At 40.1% G+C, this 19,949-nt stretch overlaps 1 protein-coding gene across 1 annotated transcript; it reads left to right on the plus strand.

The window, feature by feature from the left end:
- The first annotated feature begins 399 nt into the window (after positions 1-399).
- On the plus strand, positions 400-13,449 carry tbc1d25 (TBC1 domain family, member 25). The gene is made up of 7 exons (XM_041946685.1): positions 400-526; positions 1,941-2,050; positions 4,340-4,494; positions 5,109-5,236; positions 5,637-5,825; positions 6,274-6,549; positions 8,380-13,449. The coding sequence occupies exons 1-7, from the start codon at positions 482-484 to the stop codon at positions 10,057-10,059; spliced, it is 2,583 nt and encodes an 860-aa protein (XP_041802619.1). The 5' UTR covers positions 400-481; the 3' UTR covers positions 10,060-13,449.
- The last annotated feature ends 6,500 nt before the right edge of the window (positions 13,450-19,949 follow it).

Consider the following 19,949-nt stretch of genomic DNA (forward strand, 5'->3'; position numbering starts at 1 on the left):
GTTAGAGATTAACAGTATAGAAATGTGTAAAACCACAATATGAAAAGCACTTTGATGCACCAGTATTAATTATCCAGTAATACAATAATGAATAATTCTCAGGGGCCATATTTTGCAATGTGCATATCTTTACTTTTAATTGTCTATGTACGTTTAGGTGATAGCACATCTGTACTTTTTTCCATTGTCGTATTGCTTCTTCAACAGAAAGATCCGAGTTTTTCTCCCATTCTTGTACTTGCAGGCTCCTCGTCTGGTGCGTTTAGGGTCAGCGAGGACATGATAAACTTATGCCCAGTCGATGGCGGTCAGTAGATGGCGGTAATACAACTGTTAGCACTGTAAATTCAACGCTGAAGAAGATCACGAACTAAAGGAACTCGGCTAGTGCTGCCTTCCATATTTTTATTGATCATCATGCCGGTGTAAAAAGGAAATATAACTCAGAACAACAGTCCTATTCCGAGACGGAGTCTTTAAAATGGCAGGCGAGGAGGAGAGGGGGGTGGTTCGTGTCAAAGTCAAGGTAGGATGATGAAGGTAACAAATAGTCTGCCCCCGTCTGCTAGTTAGCTAGCAACCCCGATGTCCTGTTTATAGCATTGTCTGCTTAATGTTTGCTAGCTGTCTGTCAAAAACATATTGTAGTGTTAAAGGTCGAAAAAATGAAACACCTCTGACATTAGCTTTAGAACAGTGTGTTTGTAGAGAGCGGGTCATTCCCATGGCTACCTGCCTATCCATTTCGTTTATTGGCAGCAATGTTTGTTGTCACTGATTGCAGTGTATGACAGCTGTACGTGCTAATCAATAATTCCTCCTATCACCGTATTTCTCGATTGTATCAGCGAGTTAGAACTTACACTATACACTTATTTCTGTTGAAGTCATTATCAACATCAAATCAGAGGCTAAAGCCAAAGTAGCGTATCCTCACAGTGTTGAGCTGACGTCACCTGCCTGCTCACCAAATGCGTGCCCGTGTACGTGTTCTTTTCCTAGGATGGCGAAGCCGTGGTCCGCTCTACTCTGCATCTGATTGACCAGCAGTCTCTGTATTCAATGGTTGGGTTGTTTCATGTTCGGCATGGGGAGTGATGATTGGTTAGGGTTAGGGAAAGAATATCTGTGGAGGCCAAACAGAGGCAGAGTAGGACGGGTATTGATTTCGCTATCCCCTGCACACGCGAAACAACTGAAACAGGATTTTTTTAAAATGATCTTTGCTTCAGGAAACTAATATTTTATTGACTCGCTTTACTACATGTTGCAAATGGTCAAAATAGGTTAAATCAGATGAGAACGTATATTACAAATAATCATAAGACAGTCTACACATATTGCTTTCTAAATAGTGTATTGTATATACTACAGCTAAGCAATAATTAAATATTATTATTTATCAATCAGACAAAGCGATAGTTAAAGCATGCTTAAAGTGCCAGCATGCAGACTATGATTTGACTGGAGTGTTTACTGGGTTCTGTTGTCCTACAATGTAATTAACAATGAAAAATGGAAACCTATCACTCAAGGACAAGCTTTAAAAAGTGAGGACAGTGGGGTGTCTGGTTTGATAACAGCTCACATTATTTCAGAAAAATATTTGCAAAAACATTTTCCTCATCTTTTACAGTGATATTTCCCAATTTGAAAATGGCATTACTTGTCAAACTTCATTGTTTGAGCACATGCCTTCTGTACTCCGCTTTTGGTACAAAACAATGCAGTACATCAATTCTTGAGTATGAACCACCAAAACAGTGTATTTAAATACAAGCACATAGACTATGTTCTCTTGTATTATAAAATATACAGTATTATTGTATATTTTATAGTGTTTTACCATAGTATGGAATTAGTGTGAAATGCCACCTCCTTCCATGTTTTTATGTTTGTTAGTGATGATATTCTAGAGAATGTGATGTAATGCTTTTCAGAAATGTGATGGGATGCTTCCTGTGGAGTTTCGCTCGTTTGCCGTTGATCCTCAGATAACATCACTGGAGGTCCTACAGCACATACTTATCAGAGCCTTTGAATTGAATGGGTAAGAGTGATCAACCTTACAAAACTGTTGTCCAGACACTACAAATGCTGCTACCAATTAGTTTCCCTGATGTTTAAATGTAAGTTCAGTCTTTGCCTGGTCTACCCATCTAAAAGTAAGAAAGCACTTGGAAAAAATATTGCTTATAAGAGCCAGTTCAAAGCATTAATCACATTCTTCAAAAAACAAAGCTTATTTTAGTGTTGCACTTGCACATTAACTTGTAATTAAATGTGTACATTCATGAAATAAAACAGAGGAAACTGCTTATCAAAACTTGTCAAACTGATCACCACAAGTTCATGAATAGTACAACCAAAATTTTTACTTTTATTTAAATTCTTTACACAGTGTATCATTGTGCACCCCCAGTCCAGTAGCTGGCGGTAAAACTTCATGAAACAATATGGCTGGACAGGACTGGACATGAAAAGCTCCCCTGCTATGAACAATGAGCACATAAGTGAACCCCCTCAAGCAGCATTTACTTGCCAGTTGTGTGATTTAAGTTGCCCTTTTCCTTACTACGCACAGAGACCACCAAACACCAGAGCCGTTGTTTTAAGTGTACATGAAGCTAAATGCTCCTTTTAGTGTTGTAGAGCTAGCTGTGCTAAAATTAATGTTGTTAGCTGCTTCGCCAACGGCTAGAAAGCTTAGCTAACCCTCCAGCGATTTGTACTTTGCATTTATAGCAATTTCTGCCTCGTGACTTTCTTATTTCCATCATGATTTCAATGTGCACCATTGAAATCACGCACCATCCTCAGGTTGCCAGCTGGACACAGACAGGTTACAGTATCATTGGAGCAGATTCTATCAATCTGTCCCAAGCTTTTATGATCCATTTCATCCATACACAGTGCTGTGAAAAAGTATTTGCCCCCTTCGCGATTTCTGTGTTTTTTGCATATTTATAACACACAAAGGTTTCAGTTCATCAAACCAATTTTAATATCACACAGAGACAACCCAAGGATATATAAAATGCAGTTTCTAAATGATGATTCAGTTTATTAAGGCACAAAAAAAAATCCAAACCTGTCTGGCCCTATGTGAAAAAGTAATTGCCCCCTGAACCTAATAGCGAGTTGTGCCACCTTTGGCAGCAATAACTGAAATCAAGCGTTTGCGATAATTGGTGATGAGTCTTTCACACCGCTGTGGAGGAATTTTGGCCCACTCTTCTTTGCAAAATTGTTTCAACTCTGCCATATTGGAGGGTTTTCTACCATGAACTGCCCGTTTAAGGTCACACCACAGCATCTCAATTGGATTTAAATCCGGACTTTGACTTGGCCACTCCAAAACCTTAATTTTGTTCGTTTTGAGCCATTCAGAGGTGGACTTGCTGGTGTGTTTAGGACTGTTGTCCTGCTGCATGATCCAAGAGCGCTTGAGGTTGAGGGCACAAAATAATAGCCGGACGTTCTCCTTCAGGATCTTCTGGTAAACAGAACAGAATTCATTTTTCCGTCAATCACAGCAAGTTGTCCTGGTCCCGAGGCAGCAAAGCAGCCCGAGACCATCACACTGCCACCACCATGCTTTACTGTTGGCATCATGTTCTTTTTATCAAATGCTGTTTCATTTTTACGCCAGATGTAACGGGCTGCACACCTTCCAAAAAGTTCAATTTTTGACTCATCAACTCAACAGTGGCAAACCTTCCCTCCTCATTTCTTCTTGAATTTCTTTGGATCGTGGCATGATGCATTTGTTCTTGAGATTTTGTAGCCTACTTCACTTTGTCTAACAGATTCTATTTAAGTGATTTCTTGATTCAACAAAGGTGGTGGCAATCAGGTTTGGGTGTGGCCTGTGAAATTGAACTCAGCTTTCCCAAAACTGTGGTTAGTCACAGTTACTTTGTGATTTAACAAGGGGGGGCAATTACTTTTTCACATAGGGTCAGATAGGTTTGTATTTTTCCCCCCCCTTGGTAAACAAAATCATCATTTAGAAACTGCATTTTATATATCCTTGGGTTGTCTCTGTGTGATATTAAAATTGGTTTGATGAACTGAAACCTTTGCAAGTGATAAATATGCAAAAAACACAGAAATCAGGAAGGGGGCAAATACTTTTTCACAGCACTGTAAGTTTATCACTGCAACAGTTATCACTAAAAGACGTTTCCACTGTAATGATAAGTTTAACAAACTAGTATTTCTGGTATTTCTAGCTAAGTTGTCAAGGCTTAATCAACGAGTCAACTATCAGAATCTGTCCCAACAAATGTTACGTTATGTGTGTCAGCAATTTACTTTTGTTTGTCTTTCAAACTAGGAAGCGGAATTTCGGGATCAGTTACCTGTCTCGAGATCGAAGTGGTGCTGAACTTTATCAGTCTCTGGTGTCTGACTGGGATTTGGATGTTGCATTTGTGAGTGCAGCCAAACCCTATCTACAGCTCAAGATGGACATAAAACCTCCAGAAGACAGTAAGAACACCAGTGTATCCTTAAAGCAACTAACAAAACCTAAAAGCGTAAATAAATTGGCATCTATAGACAGTGATTTTGTTACAAATAAACTGCCTAGAAACCTAAACTTAACACTTTCATATATGGTGAAGTCAAATGTTTTAAGACAGGAAGGAACCACTGAATGCTCTGTGTATTTAGAGGGGTGTCTGAGAAGAGATGGACGAGAAACAGGAAAGGGGGATTCTAAAGAGAAACATTTGAATTGTGGATCCCCCCAGTGGTTATATAGAACATACTGAGAGGCAAACCCCTCAGCAAGTTTACACTTTTGCAGCTGGGTTTTACATAGTTCAGGGCGAATTTCAAACAAAAAAGGTATTGTTGTTATTTATCTACTTCACTGGAAGAACTAGGATTATTGAGCCTCATAAAATCTACATACATTTTGGAATCTATTTTTAACAAAAACTGGATTTTGTCTACATTACAATAAGAAATACTTGTTTCAGTGCTCATGTGGGCACATAACTGTTGTTTTAAGATGGACTTGGACTTTAAGTAGGCATTCTAAAAATAGGTAGACCTGACATAGATGGTTGTTCAGTATACTACTTTTTGTTCAACTGCAGGTCCTGTTATGGAGGACTGGGACATCATAAGCCCCAAAGATGTGATTGGCTCTGAGCAGCTTCTCGCAGAGAAGACTAGGTCGTTGGCATCTGCAGCTCTTCCCTTCACCCAGTCTCTTCTGTCCCAGGTTCCCTCACCTTCTTTAATCTCATCACGTAGTCTCTTCTTCTCTTTGAGTCAGGGTCTTAGTGTTTATGCACTTTATGCTCTCCTGAGCGCAGGAGGATAGAGAGTGATTGTCCACTGATCAGAAGGTCGGTGGTTTGCCTTGGCAGTCTACATGTCGAACTATCCTTGGGCAAGATACTGAACCCAAAATTGCTGAACCAAGGCAGTGCCATCAGTGTGCGAGTGTATGAATGGTTATACACGTAATGAGCGGTGGCTTAGCCACCATCATACAAATGTGTGTATGAATGGGTGAATGCAGACTTGTTTTGTTAAAGTGCCTTGAGTGGTCGTTAGAATAGAAAACCACTTTATAAATACAGCCATTTCTCCCATTTACTTTTTTTGCTTGTGTTCAGGTGGGCAGGACCCTATCCAGAGTCCAGCAGGCCTTCAGCTGGTCTTATGGTGAGGAGGTCAAGCCTTTCAAGCCCCCTCTAAGTGATGCTGAGTTTCACAATTACCTCAATGGACAGGGCCAGTTGACACGACCTGAGGAACTCAGACTGCGGATCTACCATGGTGGTGTGGAGCCCTCATTGCGCAAGGTGTAGCACCTGTGTTTTGTTAAAACCGAATCCCATGTTCTGCAGACTCCCAAATAAACAGGGATCAGTTAAATTTTTATTGATGATTGATATGCTTGTCAGTTCTTATTCTTATTGAATCCTAGTTCTGATTCTTGGCATTGTATTTCAACAAGAAAAGTAACCAAAATGTGGTGTAAGGAGAAACCACCTTTATTTTCAGCTGACTTAGGCATTAGTTACTTGTCATGAAGACATGTAGTTTGTGATTATTCACAGGGTTTCCCCCAAAGAAAAAACAACAACCCTATTCTCTGCCTGTGTCTCCTGCACACAAAATGTGCCAATTTAAATTATAGAAACCTGAAAAGAGAAAAATCATGTATACATATAACAAATATTATTATTTGTATTTTATGATTGTCAATCGGTTAAGGATTAACTTCTGCATTGCATTGTGTCGTGCTAGGTTGTTTGGAGATACCTCCTGAATGTCTACCCTGATGGGCTGAGTGGACAGGAAAGAATGGACTACATGAAGAGGAAGACGAGAGAGTATGACCAGCTGAAGAGAGAATGGACATCACGGGTCAGCCTTGAGGACCTTGAATTTATACGGGGGAATGTTCTGAAAGACGTCCTGAGGACGGACCGGGCTCATCCATACTATTCAGGCTCAGAAGACAGTCCTCATCTGACTGCCCTCACAGATCTGCTCACCACATTTGCCATCACACATCCACAGGTGTGTAGAAATGTCCAGTCACTTTGGTTTGGTGTTCAGTTGCAGGTGTTCAGTTTATCGAATTCTAGTCTGCTGTGTTCTTTTGAATCCCTTAATGCAGAGGTGTGTGTGAGGCACCTAATGTGTGTGAGGTGAAAGGGATAGGTGCATGCAGGTCTTGAAAAAAACAAGAGGAAGTTAGATATTATAGTTTGGCTTGCTCACCAACACAGTCAGCAGTTGTAGGAGCAGCTGATTAAGGTACTTCAAACCCCCAATGCTGCAATCTGCATTAAAAATTACATTCTTTCTGAGTCATCTATCAAATCTGAACAGAGCCATGATACACATATTGTTATATTGATTGTAAATTACACTTTGTGAGATTATTATAAATAATAGATAAATAAATGTCCATAAATTCAATTGGAAATGAGACAAGAAAAAACGTTCTTAACACAATAAATTAAAATCATCACGTTTTTAAGTTTCGTCACTAACAATAATGTGTCAGACCTCTACCTAAATATAACTAGGTGCAGCCCTCGACATTTTACAGGAAAATTTAAAAATAAGTAAGACCCAGAGATTCAACGGTAATCACTTACGCTAAAAACACACTAGCTTTTCATGGAAACCTTCCTGAGGAGAGATAACGTGTTTGAAAAGAGGGTCACTGGTTTCAGGTGTTTCAGGTGCAGTTCTGGGTATTTTGCATGCCATATCCAAAGTGGAACCAGTAATTGGAACCGAAACCAAAAAAATACACCGGCAGACAGCATACCACTTAAATCTAAATTTAAACTGTCTGAAAGTCCAACAAACCCTAATGCAGAGTTACTTGTTGTCAACAAAAATGTAGTTGTGTGTAAAAATAAGGAGTAAAAGCATGATACACAATAAGTTTAAGACACTGTAGCATGAAAAAAAAAGAGTCCTTTTGTGTCCCCGAGAGCAGGCATTTGGGACAGATAGGGGCACATGCAATGGACTCATGCACATAAGTCGCATTTTATTTGTGTTCCTGCATTGTTGCTGGTGTTATTGTATTTCACATTGTGGTCCACAATTATTGCGAGCAAATGTGGTTAGTAATTCTTCATTATCTCCCTAGTGTGCAAATGTTAAAGCTATTATGAAATAATGTTTTTTGTCAGCATACAAACATATCGTGTGTAGTATATAGTACAAATATAGCTATATAGTACATAGTACCAAACTATATAGTGTTGAACTTTCTCTCCACTCATGTCGAAATAGCAGAGAACCCAAGATCACCACAATAACAAATTCAATTCTGTGAAGCCAAACTTTATATTATTTAATATTTCCTCAAGTAGTCTGTGCAAAGATAAATAAGATGCACTGTGGGGACAGATGATTGACAGATGATTCACTTTATGTGATGATAAGATCAAGAATTGCAGAACACAAAACAAACATAAGGCACAGTACAGCTACAGTACTATATCTGTAAGTTCTATTTTAATTGTTGCAGTTTTTAACAGAAAATATACATGTCTTGATTAAGTCGATTAAAATAAGTTGTAGTCAAACTTCAAATCAATGCAGATTGATGATACTGAATGTTTATGACAGATTCTCTGGATTCTCTGGATTAAGTGGATAAATCAGATTATGTGCATAGCATGTAGCATGTTGGTTAACAAGGCCCCTGGGTAACCCTTAAATTAAAAGACTTGTGTTACTGAATGTTTATTTGGGTTTTCATGAAATATGCAAGCAATTTTATTCACAACAGCATGTGTGTATCTCTACATGATTTAGAATTCTGTTTTTTTCTCTGTAAACAAGACTCCTGTAACTTTGTGCGGATGTGTTGTTTTTCAGATATCATACTGTCAAGGCATGAGTGATATTGCCTCTCCTATCCTTGCAGTAATGGACAATGAGGCGCATGCCTTCATTTGCTTTTGTGGCATTATGAAACGATTGGAGGGGAACTTCAGGCCAGATGGGCAGCTCATGTCTATTAAGTTCCAGCATCTAAAGTTGCTACTGCAATACTCAGATCCTGAATTTTACTCTTATCTGGTGTCCCGAGGAGCTGATGACCTCTTCTTCTGTTATCGCTGGCTGCTTCTGGAGCTCAAGCGAGAGTTTGTGTTTGATGATGCTTTGAGAATGCTCGAGGTTACTTGGAGCTCCCTGCCCCCGGATCCTCCTGAAACCGAAGTGGAGCTTCTGGGTCCATCCCTGGAGACTGATGAAACACCGTCTTGCAGAGACAAGGACAAGACAGTTGATAATTGCCTTAGAGATGATAAGGAACAAAAAGAGAAGCAGCGTAGACGACATATGCTCAGGCCTTCAAGAGAAGAATCAGATTGGAGCAGGAATGCTATCATAGAAAAAAAAGATGCAGGCTCTGGAAAGGGAAGCGAGGGCATCGAAAGTGACATTCCTCAAGTGACCGTGGAAAAGGCAGATTTACTGGTTCCTCCTTTTGAGAGACAAACTAGTTTTGGAGAGTTTAAATACTATACTGCTCAAAATAAAGATAGCTTTGATATAGAGGACACTGGGCAGCCACAGGGTTTGGTGGGTTCCAAGTCAGTAACAAGCACTCCGAGGCGCCAGTCTACAGTTGACAGCGAGGAGGACCCAGGAGAGGGAACACCTCTCATAAAAAACTGTGACAATGGTTTCACTCCGATGTTATCACCTCCTCTCTTTTCTAGTGGGCTACTAGTCTGGAAAACTGCCCCCTCTGTCTCTCCCACATCTTCATCTTCACCCTCCAGCTGGCCAGGTGCTTCTCCAGACTCTCCTTCAAAATCCCCACCCCCCTCCACAACCAATGGAAGTGGGGCCAATGGAAGTGTCCCAAAAGTATTGACCTCCTCTGCCCAAGTGCTCAGCAGTACAGTACAGTCGCCCACGACCCCCACTGTAAAAACATCTGTTGTGTCTCCCTCCCACACTCAGAATCGATCCATACTGTCTTCACCCATTTTGTCCTTGGGAAGAGGCACCTTGCTGTCTGCTAGCAGGTCATCCTCCAACAATCTCCCTTCACCTAGCAACAAATCCCCCAGCACCACAGCTAACACGCCCAGTTCTTCAAAAGCTGAGACCAAACCATGTTCCCTGCCACCTCCTCAGGAGTTCGGCAAAGGCAATCCCTTCATGCTGTTCCTGTGCCTGTCCATCCTGCTGGAGCACCGAGACCACATCATCAAGAACAGCTTGGATTACAACGAGCTCGCCATGCACTTTGATCGCCTTGTGCGGCGCCACAACCTGAGCAGGGTGCTGCAGCGAGCCAAAGCCTTATTTGCAGACTACTTGCAGAGTGAAGTATGGGACTCGGAAGAAGGGGATGAGGTTAGCTCGGACTCCCCAACAACAGCTACCGCTGGTCAACACTCTCCTTCCTCAACCATCTCTGTCAGGCCCATTTACAGCCCTTTAGCATCGCCTCAGTCGTCATCTCTGAACTCAACCTATAACCTTGCAACCACCATTCCCTCCCCAACAGCCCAACTTTCCATTTCTCCCATGTCCTGATTCCATCATGCATCATTGCTATCTCATCCTCAGTGAATTCCTCAGTAGACTGTTTGTAGCCCATTGGAGGTGTTGGTTTTTAGACATTCTCCCACATTGAATTGGGCTGTTACTAATCTTCTCATTCAAACTTGCTGATGCGTTAAGTGTGTGATTCAGGTGTTTGACGGTCAGACAGTTTGGTTGTCTTGAGTTTTGCCAGAACCAACAAAATTTAAGCAACTTGGTGTATTTAGCCTATGTTGCCCCTTTATTAACTTTGTTTACAAGCTTGTGTTATTTCCAGTAAGCCACAAAAGTGTCTTAACTAAAGCAGTTAGACTACTTAATAACAAGGAATAATCCATGCTCTGATTTGCTGAAAGTCAAAGTTTAAATTGATCTTGTTCATAAAGTATGTCTCAAAGGACTTTTACAGAAACAAGACTTTATGACTCTGATCTAAGTCATTAGTCTGTCATAAAGTAAACAACAACTACACTTTGTTGTGAAACAAAGCCAGCAGACATATTGTACTTGCCTAATCTTCTGACTTAGACTGTCACCATTAACCTTAAAGAGTAAATTGACCTTAAACTTTCATACTGTCTTGTAAAAAAAAACTACTGAGGTGCTCCCTAAAAGACAGAACACAAAAAAGTTTTAGAAATGCAGCAGTTTCATGCAGATTTTACTAAACTGTGCAAGAGGGGTGGAATGCACACGAAAAATTCAAGCTTATCCAGGGGTTATGAATCATAACATCATAAACATACAGAGATGAGAGGCACTGCAGTGATATATCTATAAGAATAGTCAGAGGCTTAGCTGAATACACAGTCCAAAAACACAGTCAACATGTATGTTGCTGGTTACTTACAGCAAACATCTGTAACATCACTGGCCTTTTGGGGCAAGTAAATACAGACTGCCCAAATATAGCGGTCAAATTTGCACAAACAATGTAAGGTAAAAAATGTGCTTTGCCTTCTGGCTAAATAGACTTTAAAGTCCCGAATACACCAGCATTTATAACAACCCAAATCTGTTCATTTCAAAGGAAAAAGCAGTGGTCAGTGGATTAGCTCACAAAGGTTTAGCCCATTCATGCAGAGCTTTTACATAGACTTTGTTTTGCGTTTTCTTTTGACTTCAATTTTGACACAGAAATTCATGCTGGTTACCAATTCAGACTGTGTTGACAGTGCTGAGCTTTGGAAGAACAGAGAGCCATGCAGTCTAAAACAGAGAAAGCTGCTATGTCTTGCCATCCAATTATGTATAACCATGGTCTGCTCGAGTATAAGCTGCTCCACAAAAGAGATACAGCATGGTCTGCTTTCACTGGTTGCCTTGATTTAACTGTGTTATTTTAGGAGGAGACAGGAATTAATTTTGCTGTGCTATTTTCTGGCACTAATGCTTGAAACCTCTCAAGCATTTTGCTCCTCTAGGGATATCCTAGCTTCCAGGTCCTGCACTCCATACACTACTCAATGATTCAGACACAAGTGTTCCCTATGTAGATCTTTCCTTGTTCAGTTGTCCAGGAATGACTTACATTGTAAGAGGTAGTTTTGCAATCTCACAAGTCACCAATCGAAGCCAGTATTTGTAGAGCAACAGGCAAGGCGAAATTTAGCTTCTTTTTCTGTCTGAACATGCCCTCAGGAAATAACCCTGATGATCAGAGTGATGTCATCAGGGTTATCTCACCTTGGGCATGGAGACTACAAATTTCTAACAGAAAACCCCTCATTTCATCTGGGCTACAGTGTTTGAAAGACATGGGCATTTACCGAGCAGGGAGAGTCTAACAAAGACGTCCAATTCAGTTGCATTCTGGAAAATGGAGGATCCAGTGTTTTTGCAGGTTGACTCAATCGGTGACTTAAAGTTTCTGCTGCCTCTACTCCTTCAGTGGAGTACTCATTTAAAACCCACAAATTGAAGATACATAGCGGAAAGCTGTTTTATAACAGTATTGTCAGTTGGATTTTTCCTTTTACGCTTCCAAAGTGCTACTGGATTTGGACTTGATGTACAGAAGTATACCCAGAGAGATGGGTCTAAACAGAATAATGTTGCAGTGGCCCATACTTTCCACTACTTCCCATTCATACAATTTACATTATAGGCTGTGGATGAGCCAGTTAATTAATGTGTCCTCTTTATGCTGTTAATCTTGGTATTTCTGCAATCAGTAAAATAAAACTTTCTAAAGGTTTAATGTTGCTTAAATGGCTTACAGCTTCTGTAAAAAACAGTGGTTACATAATTTTTATTTTTACCCCAAGTGCAAGTGTAAGGTGAGGTACATGAGACATGTTTGACAGAGGTTTTAAGGTATTTTCAAACTTACAGAGACTTTGGGTTAGTGCAATGAGTATATATCAGTGACATGTTCATATGGAGGTTAATATTAGCTAAATAGTCCTTCAGCAGTCATAGGGATATGTTTTTGTTTGTTATTACTTTTTATTATTTTTGTTCATTTTGTTTGTACAACTTCAAATGTGACTAAGCCAATCATAGTTGAGAACTGCTAATAGTAGTTCTCTAAAGTCTAGCAGGTGAGGATATTTTCTGTGTTCAGTTATGCGTAAAATAAAGTCTCAAATCTGATCACTGGTACAAAGGTCATCATAATTAAAACTGGACAAAGAAACTGTAACCATGTTACACATTATGAAGATATGTGGATGCAGTGCTGTAGAGATCAGTTTGATGTTGATCTGCATTGTACAAATACCAATCTGTTGATACACTGTATGTGCTGGACTCATACATTCAAACTACAACAATAGCGAAGTACTGTACATTATTTAATGCTGTGGTGGTTCATTATATAATTTTAGCACTTTTGTTATTGCTGTTTCCCCAAAGACTGTCTTTTTGCTATTTATGTATTATGATTTCAAAGAAACCATGGAAATATGTGTCTAGATTAGGCTGATTTAATGCACTATTGCAGACATTTCATTTTGGCAGTCTTTATACATACTTTGTGTGGTTGCTGATAAAAAGGTAGTAACTGAGTCCTAGCTGTATAATCAATATCTTTACCATTCTTCAGTGTGATAGGCGTTACAAAGGGTAATAGGATGTGATACCACTTGAAATGGCTGGTGGAAAAAATATTAGCATACATAAGAAGAAGTGCCTCACTCGTTTTGAATCAAAAGCCTTGATTTATATTTTCTTTTGTGCCCTTATCTGTCTACATTGTGTCATCATACGGGCTGATTTGAAAGCCAGTTATAGGTCTGAGTGATATTTGAATAAAATCATTATTGGACAGACATTGGTAATGTGTAGAACATTCTAATGTGAAAAAAGGGTGGGCTCTGGTTGGTGAGCTGTGGCAAACCCCTGATCCTGTGTTTTCAATGGGTCCAAAAAATTGATCAAGTGCAGTTTTTTTTTTTTTTTTTTTTGGGGGGGGGGGGGGGGGGGGGGGGGTGATATGGGGACAGCACAAAGTTTAAGTTTATTCTTTGCTTTCAGTGGCATGTATTTTATATTCTCAGTCAATTGTAATGCAGAAGGCTGAACAGTCAGTGTGATGCTCCACTTCCAATAGGGTAACCCCTTTAATGAGGTCTTCTGTTTTAAGCAGAAACTAAAGTAATTTTCGTGTCTTTAGAGGGACCCTTGTAATATTTGTTGTTATTACTGTTACATTTGGTTTTGCCTCCTTTTGTATATCAATTAAATAGCATATTTAAAAAGAAGAAAAGTAACTGGACAGGCTGGACTATGAGCTGGCAATATGTGCATTTGTAAAAATAATAATAAAATAAATAAATAATAATGTTTATCTCATTTAATTATATATGTACACAAAGGTTACACTTTTTAATCATACAACAATGTTACTGATTGTATATTGGATGCAAATAAATAATCAATGCCATTAATTGGTTGGAGGATGATTGTGTTATTGAATTGACTGAAATTGCTTCAACAAAAGTAATTTGGAGTATGACAGGATGTTAATATTAATCCTCTTAATTCACACAGGATGAAAATACCTATAATTCTTGGGTGATTTCAAGTTTGGCCTTACACTTGACTTACTGTAAGACCCAGAAAAGTATGACTATGTAACATGGAAGAAAAAATACTACAAAAAATGCAATCCATCGGCAATAAAACATAGTCCTGTACAGTACAGTGCTCTCAGGAGTTTTAGTCTTACTTGGTTTTGTATGACCAGTATCTTATGGAGGCTAATGTTTGCTAGCTCAAGTTAGATACTGCTGTGTAACAGACATTACTGTCGGTTCGCTGACTTTATTTAAGTTCACTGCTTCAAGTGGTTTTGATATTTCCCTTAATCAAATAATTATCACATGTAGCCACCAGTGGACACTGTTCAGCCAGTTACTTTTACTCTCTAAAGACCCCCACATTTTGCCTAGAGGCTGCAATCTTAACTACACCCCACAATAAAAACATATCAGGATGGAAGAACTTCGACCCTTACAAGTGGTCAAGCTGAAAATGTGGTTTGTCATGTGTGTGGCCCTAGAGCAGGGCAACCTTTACCACTCAAAGAGCCATTTGGACCCGTTTCCCACAGTACAGAAAACACTGGGAGCCACAAAACCCTTTGGACATGTCAAATAAAATAACGCTGCATATAATGTTTTTTGCCTTTATACTATGTACAAACAAACGATAATGTGCTGCATTTCTGAAATAACTGAACGACTGCAGAGAAAACAAAATGACATTTCAGGGTGCAACAACATTTTAAAGTCGGACAAAAAGACCTTGGGTTGAAGGTACTTTCAAGTAAAATTCTCAATGTCTATTGGAGTGCTTCTTGCATTTATGAAAAAACACCAAACTTAAATTCTCCACCGGCAGCAAGGTAAAAAAAATCGTCCACTCCCTGCGTGCCGTCAGTCTTTTACTGGCGCGTGCAGTCAGCTGTCAACCTGAATAATAAAAGGACTATTTCACTGAACGATGAAAAATATGAATATATGCTTAATAATAGGCAATTTCACTATTAACCATCGTGGTTAATGTGATTTCTGCTCCTGAACCTCAGCGCACAGCGTCTGCACATCAGCGCTGTGCGCCGTCATCTGCATCTTTACGCAGGATCAAGCTGTCATCTGAGCGTGCGCGATGGATGTTTCAAAACGAACAAACTAAAATAAAATACATTTTAATTAAATGCTCATTAATTATTGTCAGGAGCCGCATCAGAGGGATGAAAGAGCCACATGCGGCTCCGGAGCCGCGGGTTGCCGACCCCTGCCCTAGAGCAAAGGCCATGGAGTCATTGCAATCAAAGGGGTTCATCCTCTGTGGAGCATGACCATGTTCAATAAATACCATGATAGTCTACCCATTTTGATATCTTTTCTGTCCAAGCCGAAATGTTGGCCTCAGAGTGGCACTAGATGTAGCACAAGTAAAAACTTTTAGCCAAGGAACAGGGATAGAGTAGTAATAGTTGATTAGTTCAAATTCAAACTTAAATCAGATGCCTTGGAGAAAATGTAAATTATGTTTTGCCAATTATTAACAGTATCATCAGCAGATGGGAGAGTATGGAAAAGTATCTTAAAAGCCTTCATCTTCCCCTGTAGGAGCAAGGTCCTTTTTAAACTGTTAAGTATCCACAAGTATCCACTCCCTCTAATTAACTTGTTTTTTGAGCCACTACAGGGGGCAACCATCTTCACCAAACTGGATCGCCTACCACCTGGTCAATATGGGAGAGAGACGAATGGAAAACTGCCTTTAATACTCCCCTAGGTCACTTTGCCAATTATTGACAGTATCATCAGTGAACTGACCAAAACAAAATGCATAGTCCAAAATATTTATTCCTTCTATTTCTGGGTAGTTAACAACTAGATAAGACATTAGTTGCGTAGTATGAAAAGTTCAGTGCTATGGGACATCTTTGTCTGATCCCACATGAAACCTTTGATCTTTGAGTTGGATTTAGAGAAATATAACGAATAATATCTTTATGATTTATACAACCCTACCATCTCCCTTGTCATTGCTAACCACAGGATCAAGGATCTCCACCAGTATCATTCGGACAAACCTGGTGATTCACCTGGAGGTGCGCGTTGAGGTGGTGCTGGGCGGGGTAACTGTTAGGATGTCTCTGCCTCCTCCTCCCCTTCCTTGTGTCTCCCTGTGTTTTCTCCTTTCCCGTTGTGTCTTGTACGTCCTCTCCTTGTGGTCATATCTGCTTCTGTGTGTATGTCTGATCTGATTCACCTCCACCTGATTCCTGTTGCCCATCAACCGTCACAGCTGCAGCCTATCCACGCATCATTAATTGCAAGATAAATACCCAGTTCAGCTCATGAGGGAATTGTTGGGTCTCTGTCGCTTGAGAGTTTGGCAAGTACCTGCTGCTATATGGAAAGTGTCCTGAGACAACTTCGGTTGTGATCTGGCACTGTATAAATAAAATTGAATTGAATTGAATTGCACCTACTGCCTCCCCTGTCAACTATATACTTTTTCTTACACTAAATCCTTATTTAATCACATGCACCTGAATCTGTGTCAGCCATTTGGGGTCCACCCCTTAACACCTTTAGCTTTCTCTGTGTAAATATCATCTAGTTGACTTTGAAGGGTATATGATTCAGCCTCAGTACTGTTACCTTGGCAAAGGCCACAAGCAGACAGTGGACAATGAGACAGATAAATGCAGAGTATGCGTCACTGTTGATGGCTGTCTTGAGGTAGAATACAAAATTGAATTGAAGACACGGTGAAGCCTGTGAGACATGAGACATGTTCCAGTCTCTGTAATAATAATCTGTAATAATGCACATTATCATGATGCAAATCTGAGATTGTTTTCTTTCCAGACTGATGCAGACAAAAGTTCCTCAAACTAAATGTATCAGGAGGTGTAGGACACCTCCTGATAGTGGATGGACTCTGAAAAAGTATGTGCCATCCAAGAGATGCTGAAACCCACAAATGTGAAAGCAGTTCAGAGGCTATTGGATATGGTAAATTACCGGGCTATGTTTTGTCTTCATCTGGCAGACCAGAGTCAGGTGTTGAGACAACTGATGCACAAAGACTGTGAGTTGAACTGGACAATGCAAGGAAGTGTTTCTCAAATTGAAAGAGACTATTGCAAATGCTCTGGTACTGAAATATTACAGGCCAGATGAGGAACTGACCATACCGTAACTCACACAAACAGAGCAAGGCTATCCCCAAATAAGAGTTTTTAGATATTTTTTTCAATTTGAAAAAAAATCCACCAGTACACATATGGCCACAGATGTACTGTTCATAGTGATCACAAGCCATTAAAAACCATAGTGAGAAAACCACTCCTGAGTGCACCCAGAAGACTTCAAGGATGATGCTGCACACACAGAAGTATGATCTGGATGCAGTGTGCATACCAGGAAAAGACATGTTGAGATATCCATATCACCACAGAAATGGATCGACTGGTGTTGGAGCAGTGACCTACTGCTACATCTATTATTAAATAGATGTAGCAGTAGGTCACAAGGACCCTGCAGAGAACAGAGGCTGGAGACCAATCAGGAGGGACAGGAGGGGCTGATTGGCAGCAGGTGTGACTGCAGCGGCAGCCTTCAAATTGTGTGTGCTCACTGTGGCTATCACTGCTTGATTCCCTCTGACTCTGGTCGGGTGGACTTTTAACATTGTTTTATAGTTATGTTAGTATTTGTAATTGTAAGGGTTGTAGTAATTGTTTGATTTTGTTTTGATTTTAATTGTGGGTCTACCATGTTTTTAGGTCTAACTTGAGTGTCACACAGCACAGAGGTATGTAAAACAGCCAGCATTTTAAACCTCTTGTGCTTGACCTCGGAAATTAATTGTGTTTTGTTTATTTCCAGGCAAAGCACTGGCTGCCGTTTATTATGTATTGCGTGTTTTATTTTTACTGATTGTATTATTTTATTGTTTTAGTGTAGGGTTTAGTTTTAATACTCTTTTTAATACTGTCCTCTCTTGTTTCTAGTGCGGCTGTTGGTGGGGTCCTCCAGTCGCCAGTGTGGTTGACGCTGGGAGTTCACTCTAGATGGTGCTACGGTTTGTGGTGGCACATTGTTAATTGTGTGGTGTTTTTATTTGAAGTGTGTTGAGTTTTGCTTTCTTTGGTTATGTAGTATATTCCCAGTGTCCCAGCAGTGACTGGTTGGTGTCCCAGCTGTAGTACGACTGTCTGTCCTCTCCTTTTTCCTTCCCTGTGTTTTTAATCAGATAAATGGCATGCGTATGACCCACACTGGTTGTTGCGGCATCTTTTATTGAAGCCCTTGTGTTTCACCTGAAAGGCTACATAGAGTAAGAGGTAACTACTCAGCAAGGGTCCGTTGCACAAAAGTAGGATTCAGACATCCAGGATAAGTTATTGAGCCTGGCTCAACCAATCCAAAACAACAGTTCAGGCTTAACTGGTTGCACAAACGCCAAGCCAGGATAAGTAGACACGGATTCATTAAGCCAGGTGAAACCAATCCTGGATAAGTTGCAGCACACAGCTCCTCAAATAGGGCCCGCAATCAATCACAGATTCACTGATTCACCATGGCATCTCGTGCAGCATACTTCTCTCCGTTGGAGCAGCAGATAATTATGGAGGCATATGAAGAGGTGAAAGACCAGATTTTAAAAAAAGGAAGCACCGCCAGTGCCATAAAACGAGAGAAAGCGTGGCTAATCATTGCAGATCACCTGAATGCGTAAGTATTGCACAAACACACACTCACGACTCCACTGAAACTTCACAATTACAATCCAAATAGTTTATTAACCCATAAGAACCCGGACCCATTTCGGCTTTTAGGAAAATTATGGGGGACATAAGACAGACTAAATAGAACACATTTCTGACATTTTTTCAAAACACCACCCCCTACTGTCCAAGATCTCAAATGATGTGTCATATTGGGCGTTGAGAACTCGGATTATTTCATGTTTTAGGAAAATTTAGACGTGTGACACCTGTGTCACCGTGGGTTCTTATGGGTTAACATCCCCAAAAACGTAGTTGTCTTCTGATTCTGAAACAGCTGGAACTACCAGTGAAACTGACTGCAGATGTGAGTAAAATCATGTAAATGCAGCTCCGTATTTGCTCCTCTGTTGTTTATGCGTGTCCTTTGTTCATTTTTTTTCTTTGATTTATTATTTGCAGATTAAACATGACTGGGCCCAAACAAACTTGGATTTTTATAGCATTGCAAGTAAGAGAAATTACAAATTGCAGGACAAGTGTTAACAGTCATAGTAGGATACTCATTGCTTTGTGTTGCAGGTTTCCCCAATGTCGTTGGTGCACTTGACTGCACCCATATCAAATGACGACAGTGGTCGGCTGATCAGAGACCAATATGTTTTAAATTATATCAGTTAAAGGCCATATTCTGTACATTTGAGTTGAATATGGCCTGCACTAGCAGAGGTGTTATTTTCTATTAATTTGGCCCCTTGTGCTGTGTACTGTGTGTACAGGCCGAACATTTGTCTGTTCATTTGTTAAGTATGGATTTGTCCTGCATTTATTCCAGTGTGCAGACATGCAGGGTGTTTTATATACAGACCTTTGAGAATGTCCTATTCAATAAAGGAACGTCATGCCATCAAGTTACTGTACGATGTGTATTTATATATAATATATGATTGCAATCAATGATCACAAATGTTTAAATACTGACAGTGAGTCTCGTTGAAGAATGTGTAGTGGGAGGTGGATTAAATATTGGTTTCCATTTGTGCTGACTGAGATAAGGGATGAGATTAAATAGATCCTGGACCTTAGCCTGGTCTGGAGCAGGCTAGCTCCACAGAATAAATCTCCATGGTAACTTATGTCAAAACATATCCCACTTCCCCCTATCCCGCTTTTGTGCAACCAG

The sequence above is a fragment of the Chelmon rostratus genome, chromosome 10 (genome assembly GCF_017976325.1).
Source record: "Chelmon rostratus isolate fCheRos1 chromosome 10, fCheRos1.pri, whole genome shotgun sequence".
NCBI classification, from domain to species: domain Eukaryota; kingdom Metazoa; phylum Chordata; class Actinopteri; order Chaetodontiformes; family Chaetodontidae; genus Chelmon; species Chelmon rostratus.